The sequence below is a fragment of the Polyodon spathula genome, chromosome 5, assembly GCF_017654505.1.
Source record: "Polyodon spathula isolate WHYD16114869_AA chromosome 5, ASM1765450v1, whole genome shotgun sequence".
NCBI classification, from domain to species: domain Eukaryota; kingdom Metazoa; phylum Chordata; class Actinopteri; order Acipenseriformes; family Polyodontidae; genus Polyodon; species Polyodon spathula.
This window is the reverse complement of record NC_054538.1, coordinates 56,770,676-56,791,827: the sequence shown is the minus strand read 5'-3', so window position 1 is coordinate 56,791,827 and position 21,152 is coordinate 56,770,676. Positions and strand designations below refer to the sequence as shown.

The following is a 21,152-nucleotide window of genomic DNA, read 5'->3' as shown; positions in this document are numbered from 1 at the left end:
ATTTAGGTCGGGGCTCTGACTGGGCCACTCAAGGACATTTACCTTTTTTGTTCCTTAGACACTCCAGTGTAGCTTTTGCTGTGTGCTTTGGGTCGTTGTCATGCTGAAAGGAAAACTTCCATCCCAGTTTCAGCTTTCTTGCAGAGGGCAGCAGGTTTTCCTCAAGGACTTCTCTGTACTTTGCTCCATTCATTTTCCCCTTCTATCCTGACAAGTGCCCCACTCCTTGCTGATAAGAAACATCCCCATAACATGATGCTGCCACCACCATGCTTCACAGTAGGGATGGTGTTCTTTGGGTGGTGCGCTGTGTTGGGTTTGCGCCAAACATAACGCTTTGCATTTAGGTCAGAAAGTTCCATTTTAGTTTCGTCAGACCACAAAACTTTTTGCCACATGGCTACAGAATCTCCCGAGTGTTTTTTGGCATACTTTAAAACAGGATTCAAGGTGGGCTTTCTTCAGAATTGGCTTCCTTCTTGCCACCCTACCATACAGGCCAGATTTATGTGGAGTGTTCGGGATATTGTTGTCACATGCACACTTTGACCAGTCTTGGCCATAAAAGCCTGCAGCTCTTGCAAAAGTTGCCATTGGCCTCTTGGTACCCTTAGATCAGTCTCCATTTTTTGCTCGTTCATCCAGTTTGGAGGGATGGCCTGATCTAGGCAGGGTCTTGGTGGTGCCATACACCTTCCACTTCTTAATAATCGTCTTGACCATGCCCCAAGGGATATTCAAGGCCTTTGATATTTTTTTATACCCATCCCCTGATCTGTGCCAGGGCATACAATCTAGAAGTTTGTTCTGTATGGTCTTCGATGTATTTGTAGACACAATTGCATTTGCAATAATTGATTGTCTAGAAATCTAGAAACACTCCCAGATTAAAAGACTCTCTCTCATCATGACCTCTCAGTGGCAACTCATGACTTCCACAGAACCTGATGCAGTCAATTATCTAGGAAATAACACACCTATTCTTCTGTACAAGCTCATTATGCCTTTGCACGGAAATAAGATACCCTTCATCAATCTGTGCAGCAATATTAATGTTTCCAGTAATTTTCAGTTTAACACAGTTCCTGATATGAGAAGCACTGCACTCGTCTTTAACTTTCTCTGACAGGTGTAAACCAGTAAACAGAGTTATATTTTTATTTATGAGGTGTTGAATGGTGTGTCAGCAGATTTCCTAACACATATTACCACTCATGCTCATACTGAAGCAGCTGTATTGTCTAGCATGTATTTTGTGCCTGGAAAGAACACACGCCAGTCACATAAATAGTCTTTTTTTTTTTTTTGCCAGTAATTTATTCAGCACCAGTGATTATTCTTGTCTAACATAGACCAAAACCTACAAATATTTACTGACCCAGAAATGTCAATGCCTGCAAAACTGAACCATTTCTTGTTTTAAAAATTAATACGCTGTCTCTTATTTTTAAAATCAAGATTGGAGTCACTGTATCAGTATGATTAGAAAATGTACACTCATGACATATATCAATAGTAACAGAATAGTACAGAATAAGAATTACACTATGTAACACAATTTTTGTTCCTAGGTAGTAAGTGTTATTTCCTAATTGCTTATGCCTCAAAAGTATAGAAAATGGCTATTATTCCCCACAAACTTTGCTTTTGTGACCAGGACAGTGATATTTCAAAATATCACTATTTCCAATTGGAAAACGGGCAAATGTGTCTTTTCGTTCACATACAGTCAGAAAAAAACAACATATGAATCCAAATTAACATGTATTTATACTAAAGTAATACAAAAATCGGTATAATCGTAAATCTCGAAAAACTACTCACTTCTAAATCTTTTGTAGTAATTTTTGTATTACTTTATTACTTACCATACTTTTCCCAGCTCTCATTTTACAGATGTGAAAGGACATTCAAGTAATTTGTAATCTATACTATTCTATTTCAAATCTAGAGGACAGCACTTCTCAAATCCAAAATGTTTACCCTGCAGGGTACTTTAACACAATTTAACATTAATAAATAGTATACATAAAATGTGGCCTTAAACTTAAATACCACCAGCTTTAGGAGTCCAAACCTCCAGGCAGCTCTAACCGTTTACAACTACCAGATGTGAAAATGAACAGGTTTAAGAAACAGCCCTTAAAGATGAACAAAGACCTAGTGGGTATAGCAAAAAAACATGTTAAATACAGAACAGCTTGCTTATATATATATATATATTATATATATATATAAAATCTAAAAGATAAAAACTGCAGCACTGCTAAGTAAATCACAATATGGTGAATGGCAGCGTAGCTGAGAAATATAATTTATTTTGTTTTTCACATCCAGCAACTTTATTACTCATGTACAGAAAACATCTAAGGTTTTTTAGATCTCGTTCTGCTCCACAAATTTCAGAAGCAGTCAAAGCTTTTCTCTCCCAAATACTTTCTGCTGCACTGCTGTGAATTCTGTATTTTCTCTACAATATACAGTACATCTGAACTTTATTTTATTATCAATTTGTATTGGCAGCTACAATCCACATGCACGTGGTCATTCTTAGTGCTCTAAAGTCAGGCAATCCTGTTTTAAACCGGTTTGATTTGTTTTATTTATTACCTCGTCATCCTCGCTGCTAGCATCCTCCTCTTCCTCTTCCTCCTTGTCGTCCTCTTCCTCGCTGCTGGAGCTCTCCTCCTTCAGCTCTGTCTTCCAGTTACTGGGAACGGCTCCACTCTTCAAGAACGACAGAGCCCTGTCCAAAGCTAAAGGGGAAACCAGACACAGAAAGATGAAGGTGCTGCATTTACACCTTTAGGAAAGAGAGAGGCTATAGTCCTCTTTTCTGGAGGCCCAACTGTCATTCAACTGTTCAGTTAAATGAAAACACACTTTAAAATTTAAAATACTAAACAGTAATTTAAATAAATAAATAAATAGAAGAAGAATAGATTAGTTGTACAGGTAATGTTTGCTTTTTGGTTTAAAGAATTTGCCCAAGTTAAATGTCATATATTAATACAGCAAGTAAGCACAATAAAAAAAAATCATCAGTAAGTAGATTAAAATGTATTTTTCCAATGATCCGCTACTTTTACATAATTTATATTGCTGTTGATCTAGCCTACATTAAATATGTCTATTACAGGCAACTAGAAGCAAACAGCGCTACAACATTTGAGTATTTGCAATCAGATCCACTCAATGACTGTAAACATCATTCAAAGTTGAGGAAATTAAAAAAAAAATTTGAAGCTTAACTTTTCTTTTACCACCTTTACACTGATATTTTCACTAAATAACAAGAGTTGTTGGCTGGGGCTGTTTATGGCACCTACCGTTGCCCCTCACCTTTTAGGAGCACTAAATACATAAATGCTTGGTTCTAGTAACCATTTGCTATTCAAGCATAGGGCTCCCCATGCAAAACACAACTGACATCGCAGACATTTCCAGTGTTTTTGGTTTGACGCCCACATAAGCACTTAGAGCTTACTTCCTCTATCAGAGCAATCTGGGATGGACATATTTCTGCCAGCGTCACAATTTAAAATTGGGTTGATTTTGTTCTGTTCCTGATTAAAACAAAACAAACTGTTTCAAATCAATTTCATAATTTATTATAAAATAGTCAAACCAACAGGCTGAATGCACTGTATTTGTTACCGTTTTGGTTACGGTAGGGTCAAACTAGACAGGCCAGACTAGGCAGGACTCCAAGAACCCTTTAGGATTAATTATTCAAAAGTCATGTATGTAAAATAGGACACAGTTCCTCTGGCCATTATGCGGTTTTATTCAAAGACAGCAACTCTATTACATAGCCTCCAATATATGTTAATGGCCAGTTTGAACACTTTGCTTTAGAAATGTAAAAAATCCTACAGCTAAGCAAGCAAGATGGCGTGTACTATTTTTTTCTATAGAGAGTTTGAACGAACCGGACCAAAATTCTACGTATCTCTTGATTCTTGTTAAGTTTAACAAGCGCTACGAAAAAAGGACTTTGTTATCAATTAATTTGGGGTATAGAGAGGATGCAAGTTTTAATCAAGCCCTCAGTGTGTGACCTACTTGCAGTTCTATCATCGGTTTCTCCCTTGACATTTCACCAGTTCTGAAAGTAGCACATAAAAGTGGTATTATAAGCAGTATGAAAAAGACAGCCCAATCTTCCCTGCAGAAACAGAATCCCAAGACATAGGGAGGCTGGACATCACCAAGAAAACTGGATTTCCCCCATAAAATGCTGTGGTTTGGTTAGTTTTCAAACTTTCAGATGCTGGACCCAAACTATCTGTACTTAAGGTCCCTAAGTTGCTGGAGCTCTCCTCCTTCAGCTCTATCCTTTACTGTGAATGGCTCCACTCTTCAAGAACTCCAGAGCCCGGTCCAAAGCTAAAGGGGACTGGATGATCCTTGTCTTTTTTATTCTTTTTTTTATTCTCCGTTTCACTGGCACAGTGTAGATAAATACATTAGCTGTTAGGTTCTTTAGTGTTGACACACATACAGTAGTACATAGACCTTGTGATTGTGCTATTTCTGGATTGCACTGTATTTGGCAGACATTATTTGACATAGGGAGGACACTGAATGACCATTTGTGGTATCCAGTTTTTATTTGTAGCAGGAGGAATATCCCATAAAACATACCATGAACTATCATACAATATTCGTAAAATGTGTAAATGTTATTTTATTTTACATTAAATCAATTAATTCAGGGATTATTTTGCCTGGTAGATCTTTACTTTCATTTTCAACAGACTATGCTCAAACCATGTTATGGCCTCTAGGTAACTGTCTTTTTAGACAGAACCTTGTGCTCAGTCGGTCAATTTTCAGCAGTACACCACTGGATTGGAATGTAAGCAAAGACACACTAAACTAAAACTAGTCCCGGCAAGCATTATTCCACCCAAGTGGAATAACAAGAATGTATCCCATGCTAGATATAAACTGTAGATAAAGGCTTCTGAAGGATCACATGAAATTAACACCAGTTTTGATACCAGTAGAGCAAAATTGAGAGAGATTTTTTAGCAACTTCCAGATACAGGTTATTCCTTTCCTCTTCTACATATAAAAACAAACAATCCTCCAGTTATATAGCAGTGTGAGCCATTTCATCTTTCCACTTACATTAAAAGCTAAGTGAAAATGTCTCAGACTGTCCCAGAAAGGCAATCAGCATGCAAGAAAGCCCGAAAGGGTGTCGATACACGTCCAATATACGGACGCCTCGGGGTGTTATGCAATTCGAGGCGAAGCCAAGTGCCTCTAACCCCCGAGAAGTCAGTATATTGGACATACACGGACACCTGTAAGTGCCTTATTGCATTTATAATCCAAGTCAAAACAGTGGATTTGAAAAAAAAATAAAAAATCTTTTTTTATTAAATATCATTTTGTCAATAAAGGGACCACAAAAGTAATCCCATTTATAATTTTGAACTACACAATAAATTAAGCTGAATAATGCAAAAGTAAATGTTTATTTTTGATGTGCTGAATTGTACATTGCCATTGAAAAGATCCACCAGCAGGCTGAGTTGAGATGGCACAGAATTCATTTTTCCCCCACAGTGCAAGATGCTGTTGTTTCAGTAGAACAGAGAGAGAGGAGTAAAAAAGAAAAACTTATTCCGTCTCGGATTTCATTAATTTGTCAAGGTCTGTGTCAGAGAGGGATGGATACTGTGCAGAAGTGTCTTTTTGTGTTTTTTCTGCAGCGTTTACAAACCACTAAAAAGACCACTCAAAGTGATAAAGTTGGGGTGAGTGTATACTGACAGATTCCCCAGTTTTGTTTTCATTTAGACAGCGGTTTATTGCAGCTCAGAGACTAATGTACCTTGAAATGTTATATTCTTCTTGGACATTTCTTACAATTCCATATAAATCCCTTAGTATTTTGTTAAGATGTGCATTTTCCACAGTTGAGATACGTATTTCAGTTTGTTTCTGTTTTAGCGAGTCCTGAAAGACAGCAATTGCTCACATTGTCATTTATTTTGTATTTTTCTCCATTTTGCTATCTTCCAGTTCACTTAATTGTTCATCATCTAAATCGGCATGTTTATTTACTAGTTTTTTTTTTTGTGGTTCAATATCTTCAGAGTCATTCAGTTGTATAGTTGCTGTAACTTTGTAACTGTAAACAAGATGGTTACCAGTACTGCAAATTCTGTGAGGCAGCGCAGTGATTTCTAATATGTGATGAGGCACAAGCTGTCCATAACCATCCAATATAAGGAAAGTTGTAATCTTGCCTGACCAATCACATTGCTTGTTTCATGTTCCATTGCCTAGATTATTACTAGGGTGTAGTTGTAGTTCATCAAATGGTTCTTGAATGAAGAATATGTATGTTTTCTTGCTGGTATGAATACATCTAATTTATTTCTGTTTTTAACAAAAAAAGTCCATTGTTAAATGATCATTTGTCTTTTTTATGCATCACACAAGTAGCCTATGCAGACCATCACGTGCACTGTGATACACAAGTGTTGAAAACTATACTGTTCATTTTTTTTCTTTTTTTTTTTTATTCTGTGGTACAGTGAACATAAGTTTGTTTCCTGGATCTTATTTTGGAATACATCCATTCAAATTCGGCAACACAATGACAGTGAAATCACACTGGTGCAAATTGGGATGTGTTGCTATGCAGATGTGGAGCTTGATAAAAGGAAATTCACTGAAATCTGCTGTTTACTTCAGTGTCATACATACTTTATTTTCCATACATTGTACTTGGTATATAAACTGAATACCACCCAAAACTGTACAGAGAGTTAAAACACCAAACGATGAAAAAAGACAGCAACACTGTTTCATTCTGATAAACACAAAGATGCAGACTGGAGTAAGTTTTCAAGCTTGGCAAGTTTCAAGGACATCCAGAAACCCAGAAATACACCTCTATATTCCAGCGACAGTAACAGGGAGACTAGGAGGCAGACATTACTGCAGGAGAGGCCAATTCCTGTTTAGTTTCTTCTTTTGGGGCCATAACAGCATAAAACAGCAGACAAATAAAATCAGCAGCAGATTGTGACGATTCATAAATATACAACTAAGACAGCCTCCATAAACAAAAATTTAAACACAATGGTTTAATGGGTTCAGTAGAAAGTCTAAGATACATGTCTGTTCAGTGCTCAGCCATCACGTGACCTTGTGCTGTTGTTCTGTCTTGTCTGATTTACTAGGCCATTTGCTTAATTTCCTTGATCCTACAAGTGAGTTTGAAACAAGCTGAAAGTCAATAATTGTGACACTGAACAGAAGCTGATCCGCCCACCTCTTTCTTTACATTTCCAATAAGCAGGGATGCAGTGGTGTGGATGTAATCTTCATATCTTCAGGATACACTTCTGAAATGTCACAGCTTTGTAAATATGCAGCTTTATTTTAACAGAGATACAGAGGTTTGACAAAAAACATAAAAACACCTGCCATAACACTAGGTTCACTATGGGCAGAACATTTTGACAATGTTCCTTGTGAAACATAATTAAATTTAGCAGTCTTGAATTACTGTTAGACCTTGCACAGATCAAATGTATTTTTAGTAGGAATACAAATTACACTTCTTTATAAAAATGACAGAATGCACGTGATTTATTCTGCTTGCATAACAAATTAAATCAGGCAGGTAACAGACAGCCCCTTTACGCAGTATGTGCTCCACACAAGAGACTTGTAGGTGGTGAACAGCCTGATAGATCCACGTGTTACCTACAGGGCACTGATTAAGGATGATGGTGCACCAGCACAAGTTCACCTGACTTCACCTGTTTATGGATTGGAAAAAGCAGTAACAAGATGATGGAATGTTTGGAACCTTGCATCATAGAAGGCGTCTCAACATTTACCCCCATGGCAAAATGTGTCAACCATTCTCTATGTACAATTGCCTATACTTTTTTCCCCTGGAAGTGACTTTTAAACAACTCTGTAAACTCTCCCCAAACACTCACACAGTGACATTGAATTGTTTCTTACCTGGCTTCATGCCAGCTTCAGGTTTGGGAGCCATTTCACTATTGATTTCTCTGACGTCCTTTCTGAAAACGGCGTTGCTGCAATAAAACAAAAATCGGTGTTTTATACCAAATATCTGCTTTTCTGCATTCCCATCAACAATGTCCATTCTTCCACAAGAAAGTAAATTGGTCTTTCTTGCTATAGGACACATACAAATCAAATCCTAATTTCTCTCAATTAGACTTACTACTAAAAGGCTGAAGTAGTCAGAGGTGTTGTAATGAACGCACACCGCCCCCCTTGTCTTGCCTTCAACACTATAATGGTTGGTTGTTCATATCCACTCCTCAAAGCGAGTCCAACATTAATTCCGCACTTGAGAAGATTCATTTAAAAAATATCTAGCCTGCCTAGCAGAATTTGACATGTTTCATTTGGAAAATAAAAGTAAACATCCACTGTGACAAGAGTAAGCAAATGTAAATGATAGGGGGGTGCTATATACCATAAGGCATCAAAACAACAGCTTCCACTAGTATTATTATTATTATTATTATTATTATTATTATTTATTATTATTATTATACAGTTTTAGAAATTATGTACTATAAAAAAAAATATTTTTTTTTTTTGAGCAGAAAAAGCAAAATGACAAACCAGACATTAAAAAGGCTAAAAACAACTAAAGTAATAACAAGGTGTAGTTAAGCCTTGAGATGTGCATCTTACACAAGGTTCAATACAATTCTTATGTATTTACATTGACACAATCACATAATAGTCCTACTGGGTAATTTGTTGTGCATTTCGCTAACAAATGAGAACTTCCGTCTGATTACATCCCTTGGGCTTAACTTTGCTATAAACAAACTCTAGAATAAAACACACATATGGGAATCACCAGGCTCCACTGTATATTAGAGTAAAACAAAGCTGTGCTGCTAGTATTAATCCTGGATTCTTTATGTTGTCCATTATCTCCTGGGATACATTTTTGAAAGAGCCACTGGCAGGAAATCACACCTCTCTATATGCATAGTGACGCTAAATAAATTGAGACTGAAGAGGTCTGATTAGCGATGAATATAAAAGAATAATGAAGGTGAATAAAAAAGGCTTGCCACAACCAGTATGACATTTACCAAAGGGTACCTAGGGAAATCAAGAGGGTGTCCCGAGGTCATCCATAGTATTGCAATGCAATTGGATACTTTGTTCTGGCTGATAACAATCTGGCTACTATAAAGCAGCTAATAAACTCTGAGAGCAGACTAGATACATCACAGGGGTTCTCTTAGAAGTGTGTAGAACTCTTTCCATGCAGGTACTCCCTTGTTACTCAGCCATGAGTGCGTCTGTTTCAATGTGAGACAGCCAATGTGACAAGAAAACGTACAATAAAAGATATGACAAAAAAAAAAAAAAAGTTTTTCCACATGTGGGGTGTTACATACCATAAGGCATCAAAACAATGGCCTACCACTATTATTAATAGATTTATTGATTTTTAAATAGCCTTTCAGAAATGGCGTACATCCCATTTTAAATACAGTAAACTCCCTTTAATCAGTGTTTTAATAACATGTGTTTCAATAATCTGTGCGTAATACAGAACATTATCTAAATGTATTAGTGCAGAAATAATCTGATCTATGTGGAAGCCGACAGCCTTCATTTAATTCAATTAAACTGAGTACAGTATAGTGCAAGCTAATGGACAGTACTGTATTGTGGTTACTGAAACAAGTGACAAGCGAGCAGAAAGCTGGATTTAAGATTCTCTTAGCCTGGCAGTCTGCATATGGAGAACAGTTACAACAATGAAAGCCTTGGAGTAACATTTTTTTAAACCAGCTCTCACTGCCTCTGAATAACACTGATTATGTACAGTATATATTTTGACCGTTGTAGGGACATTCTTTTTTTTGGTATAATTGCATTTTTCGAGTTTTCAATGAATAGCTGTAAATTAAATTTTGGCTAATCTGTGTTTTTCACTAATTCGGGCTCAAGACGGTCCCAATCTGCATGGCTTAACAGGGATCTACTGTACTTCTGAAAATATATATATATATATTAAAGTCTATTTGTGTTGAGTTTTACAGCAAGTTAAACCTATTTTAATATGCGGGAACTGTTAATTGTTAAAATGAGATTGGAAGCAAAAATACAGTCAGCACCTTCTTTTCTCTCACTCACACACAAATAAAACTCGATACCAGATTTGAAGGTCAATACACCTGACTTGAACATATTTGTATGTGGTCTTTGCTTTTTGCATCCAAGAATAATAGGACTCACAATTTTCCATCCTTGAATGAGCGAACCAGAATGTTATCCTTTTTCACAGCAACTTCATCATTACAGTCTGGGGAAATAACCTTGAAAAACAAAAGAAAAGAAAAGAGAACAAGTCCACCCATAATGTTAATGAAGACAATTTGACAGGTATACCAAAAGCCTCAAGGAGGGGGGCAGATTCCTTTAAAAGAAGCACAACACACTGAAATGGAATCAAACTTCAATGAGCTCCTAATAATTTATAATGGATACATTATTATTTGCCGTCACAAAAAAATCACTTTAGTTTATTAAGATTTTAAACACTGCAGTCTACACTGCTAGATTGGTCAAGGAGATTTAAACCAGTCCCTGATTATAGAAATTAACATTTTAGTCTAAAATGGAATTTACCTAACATTGAGGGGTTATATTGCTGTATATTTATTTATTATAACTTGTTATTCTTAGTACATTATGGAGTAGTAACAAAATCTGGCTGTTACAAATATGGTAATTAGGAAAAATAATGTTTGTTTGAAAACAAGGAATATAGTGTTTATACAGACATAACCCATTGGGAATATCCAATGGTGTTGTCTGGTAGCCTTCAGGGTTCAGTATCCCAGTTATAAATGGTTAGTTCAGAGGCCTTTTCAACATTAAAACGGAGTTTCTCTTCAATTTTGTTTTTGTATTTTCCCACCTGAGATTGTTATTCTCAGGGTCGTGTGCCGTTTTATAGCTTTACGAAGCACTGGACTGGTCACTTTGTGGATATTTCCAATAGCCTAAACAGTAAGTTATCAACATCAACAATCTACTTACATTGAGGCATCAAAACAATGGTGTATCATCATCCAGCATCATTATTATTAGACCTCCAGGCCATAAGCTGGGAAGCCTATTGTTATTGCTGGGATTACTCTTATTATTTTTCCTTTCTGCCAGAGTTGCTCGAAAACTCAACAGATTCGGTAGGTTGGTAGATGCTTATGGGAAGATGGAAAAAACTAAAGAACATATGTCGTAAGTCACATGGTTTTGTCGCCATATTGGATTGAAATAAAACAATTTTGCCTAAATGTAATTATTTGTGTTTTGAAAACAACTTATTGCAGAGTGTTGAAAAAGTTGGTATAGTTTTTGAGGGATAGTCCAAGATGAACTGGTGTTCGTAAGAAGCTGATAGGTTGTGTGGTTTGGCAGCCATGCTGCATGACATAAAAACCACACAGTACAGATGTCCTAATCACAATCTACAAAGATCTTCTTCTCCCAAACCGCTAGTCTGATTGAAGCAAACCCAATGGCACATGTAAGCGTAGCGTGGTTGTCTTTAAAGGGTGTTAAAGGGAAGTTGCTACCAAAAAAAACATGGATGGCCACATTGGAGGACATCATCAACATATAGAACTGGCTACAAAAACCTTCATCTCTGAAATCGCTAGTCCGACTGAACCAAAATCTGGCACACACGATCCTAGTGTGCTTGTCTTTAAAAGTTGTTCAAAGGAAGTTGCTAGAATAAAAAAACATGACGGCCACAATGGTTGACATCATCAACATACAAAACTGGCTAAACTCCTTAGAGTGCAGATAGGGCCATGGTTACTATGGAACACAAAGTAACCCATGTATGCTCCATCAAAAAATGTCATTGCCCGTGACATCTGACCTCTCCTAAAGGTCAAATATAAAACTGGCTCACAATTCATAAGAGTGCAGATAGGGTCATGGTTACTATGACACACATACAGTAACCTATCTATGCTCTATCAAAAGATGTAATTGCACATGACCTTTGAGTTCTCCTAAAAGTCAAATGTAAAACTGGCTTATAACTCACAATAGAGTGCACATAGGGTCATGGTTACTATGTAAAAATCCACTCTGCACTATTTGCTAAAGTGTTTGGTACTGGTCCTGGAAGCCGTAAAGTTGCTGGCAACTGTAGTTATTATTATTATTATTATTATTATTATTTGCACCCTATTTTAAATACTTGTAAAAACATGGAAATCAGTTGTTTGGTTGTGTTAGGAAAGTTTTACAGCAATAACATATTCTCAACTACCATATTGGAACTGTTTACTGTTACGAAACTGTTAACAATGACTGTCCTGGCCAAATTAAAATAATTTTTCAGATAAAATGTGATAAAACAAAAATGTTTAAATGGCTTTTAGTGTTACAATATCAAGTAACCAAGTTTTCTTTGAATAGCCGCATCTATAAAGGTCTAGCTGCACTATGCAAGTGCAACTGATAAGTGCCAATCAAGTGTATACCATCACAGCCACTCCCCCAAGACTAAATACCTTATTATGAAACTGTGTCCAATGCCGCATAATACCAGAATGGCCCAGAGGAAGCACAGAGCAAGGACATGAATGAAGAGTTTAAAATGACACATATGGAGAACCCCCCCCCCCCCCCCCCCCCCCCCCCCCCCAAAAAAAAAAAAAGAACTACATCTGTCAGGACAAAAGGAATTCAACAGGAAGAATGTAGTGGTGTAGCATGCATAGTGTGATTTTTAACATGCGTTTGCTGCACAAAACAAAACCCTTTCTGTATAGCCTCAAGATGTGATTGTAACAGCAGTGGACCTGACAGCTTTCTCTGCACATGACTCATTCAAGACAGCCTTTCAGATGCAAATCTCCCTGAATTAGTACCAGAATAGTTTTCTGTCAGGGCAAGTGTGTGCTAAAACCTCCTTACCCCCAACATTTTGATTATGACAGGGTCACAACCTAAACATTATGTCTTATGATGCAGCAATAATCGCTAATTAACACTTGTAAACTTATCACATTATCAAGGAATATATTATGTTTAAATTACTGTTTTCAGTTCTAAATCTACTGCATCTATTTTTCTGTCTAAAACATCATATGAAACAGTTCAGTCAAAAGAAAACTTGATTTTCCCACAAAAAGGTTAAACCTGTAACCTTTAATAGACTGCAATAATTGGGATGGGAGGTAAAAAAAAAAGAAAAAAAAAAAATCTTCCCACCCCTCATACTTCTTTTATTTGACAAGCATTGGCTTCAATGGTGCTTTACTAAACATACTTCTTTAGATAGAGGAACCAGGTTTCGAGTTTTCATTTGTGGTTTATTCTCTAGTTTTATTACACCGTTTGGCTCCTGAAACATAAAACCATGCTGCATCTTAAGCCTCTTCCACACTTGCGCTCCTACCCAGGTCCCGACCCGGGTCCCAAACCTGCATAGTGTGAAGCCACATAACTGGGTTATAGCCGGGTCGGCAGCAACACACCTTAGGATATGCGTTGACACGCTTTGACCTTGGTTGAGCAAGACAAAATGCATGGGCGTTCGTAAATGGACAAAATAACAGCCACGCCAGCGTGAAGGTTTCACTTCTGTAAGCAAAATTTCTGTTTAGCCATATTTTTGTTAATTGAGACACAACTTAAGCCAGATTGCAACATTTGCCCTAATCAACATGTGGGCCGGTGATTCAATCCAGAAACGCTAGGATGGAAGTTTCTGAACCAACCGGCTTCCAGGGCATTGCTTACACACATTTACTTGCTTCTGTCACCCAGGGTGACCCTTCTTCAAAAAGCAGTGTGAAATCACAGAGTCGACCAACATGGCACTGCGTCGCAACCCGGGTAGGGTGAAACCCGGACAGAGCATGTCAGTGTGAAAGGGGCTTTAGCAACATACACCTAGTGCTGCAAATGAAGTTCAATACTCACTAGAGCAGGATACCAAGAGGCCGCCTTCTTGTCTGAACTTGTACACTCCACACACACGACTTTACCAAGTAATTCATCGTTCAGTCGTCTGCCCCCTTCGTCTTCCTCACTGGAAGATGACGAAGATTCATCTTCGGGGCTAGAAGGGGAAGGAGGAAACTCTAAAATCACCACAGACATATTGTAAAAGTAACTTCCCATGTGTACAGCAGTTAATTTTGTTTTCATCAAATGGCACATAAAAAGGTGTAAACTTACTTTTTTATATTGCACATAAGCAGTGTCTACCAAAAGACCCAATTGTGTCCCTTCAGACTGAAAGAAAGTTTGTAAGTAGGCTACACTAACTACACTAAATTAAGTATGGGAAGTCCAAGTCCCAACTGCATTCACGTTAATTCAGATTAACTGAATTAAAGATCATGAGATAATGTGCTACACACTGCCAGCTGCATGTTTCTTGTGATGTCGCTACACACTGCAAAGAGATTAGCTGAACTAATGCCTGCTCAATGTGAACTCTATGTGGTGGTCACATCACTTTTTTTTTTTTTATTGACCTATATACTACAGCGGATTTAAATCTAGTGCTGCTCTTTTACTGGAGATTTCCAGAACAGACGATTTACTGGCCCCCTAAAGAAAATACAGGTACAGCAGAATGAGGTCTGAAAAAACAGTTTAAACATTTTTAGGGCATCGATATTAAGATGTAATGCTATTAACAGATCAGATAAACCCCTTTTTTTCTTTTAGAACCCATCGGTCACCTTTTTCATTGTGTCACTATAAAGCATTGTGCCTGGAAAGGCATAATGGACAGTTTGAAAGAAAAGGGCTAGTACTCACACGTGATTTGATCTTCTCCCTCGGTTTGACTTCTTTCCTATAACCGGAGTGCCAAAATGTTCAGGGTTTGTAAGGGGTAACTGGTCTAGAGTCTGTAACAAGCAGCAAGTGTCAGATTAAAAAAAAGGATCAATCCAAAATAGAATCCAAAATAGAAGAAAGCACACTTTACAAATATTAACAAAATATCAATATCATCATAAGTCCATTGGCTATGCCCATTTTTAGAAATTTATATTGTTCTTTGCCTTGTTTCTTTTATTATTTGTTACATCTCTTACAAGTTTTTCAGTTATGTGTGAACCAACTTTAATACCTGTGTGGCTGTCAGGACCCCATCTACCCAACATTGCCCATAGAAAAGTATATGGGGTCAGATGGGGTCCTATTACCTGTCACAACGCAAAGCATGTGGATCTGTCTAACGCTTATCAATTACATTTTTTAGAATGTTTTCTGAAATTGAAAAAGATGAAAATATGCTTGTTTTTTTTTTTAAAAAAAGATTATCTTTTATTTGAATGTTTGTTTTCTTCATCATACAATACGGGTTCACTCTAATTTTGGCGATGCTGCTGCATACATTAAAACACAGAACTTGAGCAGCAGGGAGAGACTATTGCTTAGTGAAACAGAGGCACGTTAGTTGTGTATTGTCCAGTGGAGATCTGCTTTGCAAATGTTAACAGGATGTGAAAACAGAAATAAAAATATTCTTCTGATGTTTTGGTTGATATTATGGTGACATCGTTGTGCACTGGGAGAAAAAGAAAAATCGCAATTTAACCAAGAAAACATTAGACATTCGAATATTTAAAAGAAAAAATCGAAACAAACTGAGGCCTGAACTAACAGAAATGCGTGAGTTTAACAAAAGAACCGCCGAGATTTCACCCTACATAGAACAACCGCACCCGCAAAATGTGTGGCTCCATTTTACAACAGCACCGATATGAAAATGAAAAACAAACAATCATATACAACTTAATTTTATTTAGGAACATTATCCATAACATTAAAGTTTTTTTTTTTTTTTTTCCCCCCCCAAAAAGAGCACATTATTATATATATATGTGTGCTCTTTTTGGGGGGAAAAAAAAAAAAACTTTTAAATAATATATATATCTATATATATATATATATAAATATGTACTTTGTAATACAAATTTTTTTTTGAAAAAAGGCCACAAACTTCAGTGTAAAATTTTCTAGAAAGCCTGTCGACATGTTGTATATGGCAATATTTTGTTATATTTTCGTTATAAAATCTAAATTAAAAAATAGGTTTAAACCAAAATTAAACTTACTGCACTTGTGAAAGTGCTTTTGAGTGAAGTAACCTCAGTTTGGCGCAAGACAGTTGACAAGGTCGCGCGGCATCAAGACTGGCCTTTCCATCGTCTCCTGGCAAAACTGTTTCGTTGTATTACAGCTTTTTCAGTACAAACTACACAGAGAACATGCTTTTCAGCTGTACCAGTGCATTTGCCACAGACTGCCTTTTTACAATGGGTGCAGAAATCAAAAGTTCTGTTTTTATTGCATTTAGGAAGCTGGCATTGTCTTTATTTCTGTGTGCCAGTGGGCGCAGCACTGGCTGAAGGTTGAGAGGCATTTGCCAGCCGGCTTTCATGTCTCTTTTCAAAACTGTTTCTGCTGTAGCTCCAGGGCTAGCTGAAAAATGAAGTCTCTCTGAGTGATTGTGTTGCTGGTGCACTCGTTGTACAGTGTTAGTGCTGCCAGGTCCAAAACATTATAAAAAAACAGCCTCAGGCCACCTGCAAGTACCACTTGTGACAAAATCCAGCCATGCCATTTGATCTAGTATTCCACACCGTACATCATTGCATTGTAAAATGCAGCAGTCTCTGGCTTTCCCAATGGTCATTAACCTGTGCAGAGAGCTTAGAATACACACAATTTTTTTGTTACACTCAGGGTGGCACAGTCGTTCCACCTGAGAAATGCAGTGTAAATAATAATAATAATATATGATGTGTAGAATGACTTTCATCAGTGTTTCAAGTACTCAACAGGATTATAATATGTTATTTCACAATGACTTTGATTTTAGTAGCCCAGACTAAACTGTCGGCTATATTGTATTGATTTCTAATATACCGCATAAACTGCGGGTCTGGCGGTTGAAAAAGCAAGTGCTTATAACGTATTCATTTTTACGATTCTGCAGCTGAAACACCTTATGGGTATTTAATTCAAATATTTAGTAACACTTAAGAACTGACATGCACGAGATATTTAAAATTCGAATTATGAAAGCCATTCAAAAAACGGCTATGGCGGTGCTAGTGTTAAATTAAGGTGTTTGAGAAAATGAAAGTTGAATAAAACAGAGATGTAAAAATTCCACTTATGAAGATATGATTAAAGCATACTGTACCATTAATGGCACCCCTGCAGGTGCTGCCAGTGATTGCCCAGGGCCCCATCCCTAATATAAAGTGAAAGCTCCCCCCTACCTCTTTAGAGTCCCCTGCTATTTGAAATCTTAATTACAATCCCGTGCAGGTTTAACATACTAGACAAATATATGATGTTGTAGGACTCATATATAGCACATCAAGCAGGGCTAGTATGGAGGGAAGCAAGTATGTTCCACACTGAACCACCAACATCTCCCTCCTAACCTCATGTCAGCAACAAGCCACTTTCATGCTGTCAGCAGCACTTGAAATAGTATACAATGCACATCTAAAGAGAAATAAAAGCCCGTATATATATATATATTTTTTTTTTCTCTCACCTCGCTTTCTGCAAAGTGTCGCCCTCCTTTCAGGCAGAGTGATGAGCGCCTCAGGGTCTTTTCATCACCATCATCAAACACTGCAGGAATGAAAAGTGCACAAAATGTTGAGCAAAGGGATTACCCACTGTACTTAAAGACCACAGAATCAGAACAAGTATGTCAGTAACATAACTGCCAATAAGTGTCCTGCTGAGTTATGGACACCAAAATGTTTTGAAATTGTGGGGAGAACCACAGGCAACATCATAAAGTTTTACCAATTTTTGTCCCAAAAGTTTACCAAAAAGTCCCATTATAACACATTGTAACCAACTGGAATACTGTGTGCTGATAAGCTTCCTGTTGAAGTTAAGGACCCCAAATTATTTTAATGTGTGGGGAATATTCCAGTAGATAAAATCCAGATATAAAATTTATCCTTACACGATTTAGGGCATTATTTTAGAATTTTTTACTGACCAAAAACTCCCATTACAATGTACACCAACCAGTTGTAATATCATGTTCCGGTAATACCATGTGCCCAAGGGTGTTGCGCTATGGTTACTAAGATATTTGATTCCTTGATGAGAAACAGTCCCTGCCAGTTTTGCCTCCCTAACTCACAGGAGTGCCAAAGCCAATGTGACACTCCCTTCGGAATCCCCAGCGAAGACCAGCGACTCTGCACAGCCAGGACACAAACCTGTGCTCCCCTGACTGGACACCCTGCACACCACACGGCTGTGCTTTTACCAGATGAGCCACTTGGGAACCCCAAGTGTTATTCATTCTTATTTACACCACTGGATTATTGGTTTCATTTTGCGCTACTACAAAACCAATGTTATTTGCTCGCTTTTTCTGTTAGATTATATTTTACTCTTAGGTCCCTGCTGGCACAGGGAACTTATCAGCACATAACAGACTCACAGCCCACACCAACACACACAAATTACTTTCAACACATTTTATATATAATAAATAAATAAGAGGGAAACCTCTTCAAACCCCACAGATATTTATAAACAAAGGCATTTTAGGCTGAAACCCTAGGTGTAGACATCAAATATATACTGAAAGGTTCATTTTCCTCTTACCTACTGTATACCAGCTTGCATCAGTCAACTTGTTAATTACGGCCTCCTGAAATGCTCCATCTTGGGTTTTCACCTCAACAACAGCTCCCACCTACACAAGACAGAGGGAAGACCGAAATACATCACACATTTTAAACAGATTTTTAGGTCAATGAATACCAAATTACTGTCAGTCCAGGATGGGTGGGGAAGACAGGATTAAGCTCTGCAGAAAGCCAATAGCATCCAAATGCAAGCACGGTAGCAGTCAGAACCGTTTTCCATCTTTTGGCAGTGGTTTGAGACAACTTGCCCCATCACATCTGCAAAAAGTCTGCCTTGTGTGCTTATCAAAATGCATCTGAGGCATTCCATTATTTTGACAGAAATGCACCCTGTTACGGCTTATTACATAATGCAACAGCTTTTCACAACAGGAGATTTGGTCTGAATCCTTCTTAAAAGGATATATAGAGTGCTGTATATGATTACATGCTTCATTATAGACTGCTGGGGATCTTTTACCCAATCAGAGCGCATGCTTTGTCTGTTGTAAACTATGACAGATTTCATACAAGCTCTATTCATTAACAGTATTATTTTGATCAACATGTTCAATAAAAATGACAATGGATTAATTAAGGTTTGTTAATGACTATAGTAACAAAAAAGCAGTATACAATGGAGTTGCAGTAGGTAGGCATCTGTGTATGGGTTTGTGGCAGGCAGAAGCCCTGAATATGTAAATAGTGTGCGTTTCTTTTGTTTAACTAAAGATTATTTTGAATTTAAGTTTGGCAGAGATGAGGTTAACTTGAAAGGGTCTGCCTAATGTTAAAATCCTGCCCGTGACCTGGACCTTTAAATCTTTTTACTCATGCACTGTGAGAAACAGCCCTGCTGGTACACCACTGGAAAGAGCAAAGTCAGAGGTTCAAAACGAGGTCCTGTTTGTGTATTTCCAGATAGCCTTGAATGTGAGTGTATTGCAATGTTACTGCTGCACTGTAAGACAGACCTACCTCGGTGTAGTAAAACATTTTCACACAAAATCTTTACAAAATAAGAGAAATGATGACATCGAAAGGACCTGTTTTTCAATACATATATATTTGTTTCTCATGTTTACGGATCAGATGCACGAGACAAGAGCTGTTAGGGTTAGGTTGCCATGGTCGCCACCTTGCTGGCCACTCAAGCCACAGTGAATAGCTTCATCTTGCACCACGTGATCAGGATCCCTGAGGCGAATAACTTTAATGTCTTTTTTTTTTTTCTTCTTTTGCACATTTTTCAATTGTTCAGTTCTTTTTGGTTGCTTTTGGTCCCTTTGTATATATGGCCATAATTCCTTTATTTATTATCCAATTTGTTCAAACATTTTCCATGTTCCCTACATGTTCCAGTTTCATTGTACACTGTCAGATTTGAGCTGGCCATGCTAAAAGACATTTTACAAACAATAAAAAATGTTTTTTTCTTTCTAAAAAGCATCTCTTTCTGTGGTTTTTGTTATTTTATGGAAGCCTAGTGTGTGCACATTCATTTCATGTATGACATGTACCTGTAACCTTTATAGTTAAACAGTTACAGCCACAAATCAGTTTAAAAAAAAAAAAAAAAACACAGGAGAAAATAGCTCTGACCCTACCCTCCCTGCCAAATACATGTGTGGAATGTGGCTGGGTCTTGACTGAATAATTGATCATCAATCAAGCCCCAGCCACATGGTATACAAAAGGGAGCCAGGTCCTTTATTGGGGAAGGAGGGTTCATTGAAGGCAAGAAAGAGAGAAAGTTTGATTTGTTTTTTTTAATTTGTGTTTGTTTAAACCTTTTTTTATTTTGGTCCCTAACCTTGTTTTGTGAAAGCAAAGTGTGCATTTGCGCTTAAACTGCAGCTTTACATCTCTGGATCTACTTCCTGCCGGTAAACAGCCCTGGACACAATACTACTCTATAACAGGGTTATATCACATTTGGAGTGTGTGCACAAACCTCGACCTGTTCACTTGTACTTATGCCGATGTTCCCTCATACACAGACATTCCTACACCCTGCAATATTGACATTTTTATCATATTTTTCAATTTCAGTCTAACTGGCTACCATCTTTTTCAAACCACTGATGAAGGGGGAATCAATGAAGCGGTTTCACATGTTCCCTACCTTTAAAGGGCCTTTGATGTGGTCATCCTGTACTTCCCTCGATGATGAATCTTGTTTAAACGTTACCTACAGAACAAAAAAGTTTAAAAAGTATTAGCACACTGAGTTAGAAACCAAAACAAAAACAGTGCAAAATATCACCAATAACATGAGACTGTGTTAATCAGAAAATGAGTCTAGAGGGAAACAAAAATATTTATAGTGACTTCACCACTACAGCCAAATGAAAATCAGGTTTTGCTCCCCTCATGGCATCTATAGCATGCAGCTGTATGCTGTGTTGAAAGTCAACAAAGAGATGCTTC

The 21,152-nt window shown here is 37.4% G+C and overlaps 1 protein-coding gene across 3 annotated transcripts in view; it reads right to left on the bottom strand.

Annotated features, from left to right (window-relative positions):
- LOC121316081 (AT-rich interactive domain-containing protein 4B-like) overlaps nt 1-21,152 on the bottom strand; it is a 146,359-nt gene that overhangs the window by 50,847 nt on the left and 74,360 nt on the right. For all 3 annotated transcript variants that reach the window (XM_041250829.1, XM_041250830.1, XM_041250831.1), the window contains exons 4-11: nt 20,848-20,913; nt 18,700-18,790; nt 17,618-17,697; nt 14,854-14,945; nt 14,005-14,143; nt 10,288-10,367; nt 8,005-8,081; nt 2,611-2,756 (exon numbers count right to left, since the gene is read on the bottom strand). In XM_041250829.1, the coding sequence (XP_041106763.1) occupies nt 2,611-2,756; nt 8,005-8,081; nt 10,288-10,367; nt 14,005-14,143; nt 14,854-14,945; nt 17,618-17,697; nt 18,700-18,790; nt 20,848-20,913 (771 nt within the window). The remainder of the gene's footprint in view (nt 1-2,610; nt 2,757-8,004; nt 8,082-10,287; nt 10,368-14,004; nt 14,144-14,853; nt 14,946-17,617; nt 17,698-18,699; nt 18,791-20,847; nt 20,914-21,152) is intronic.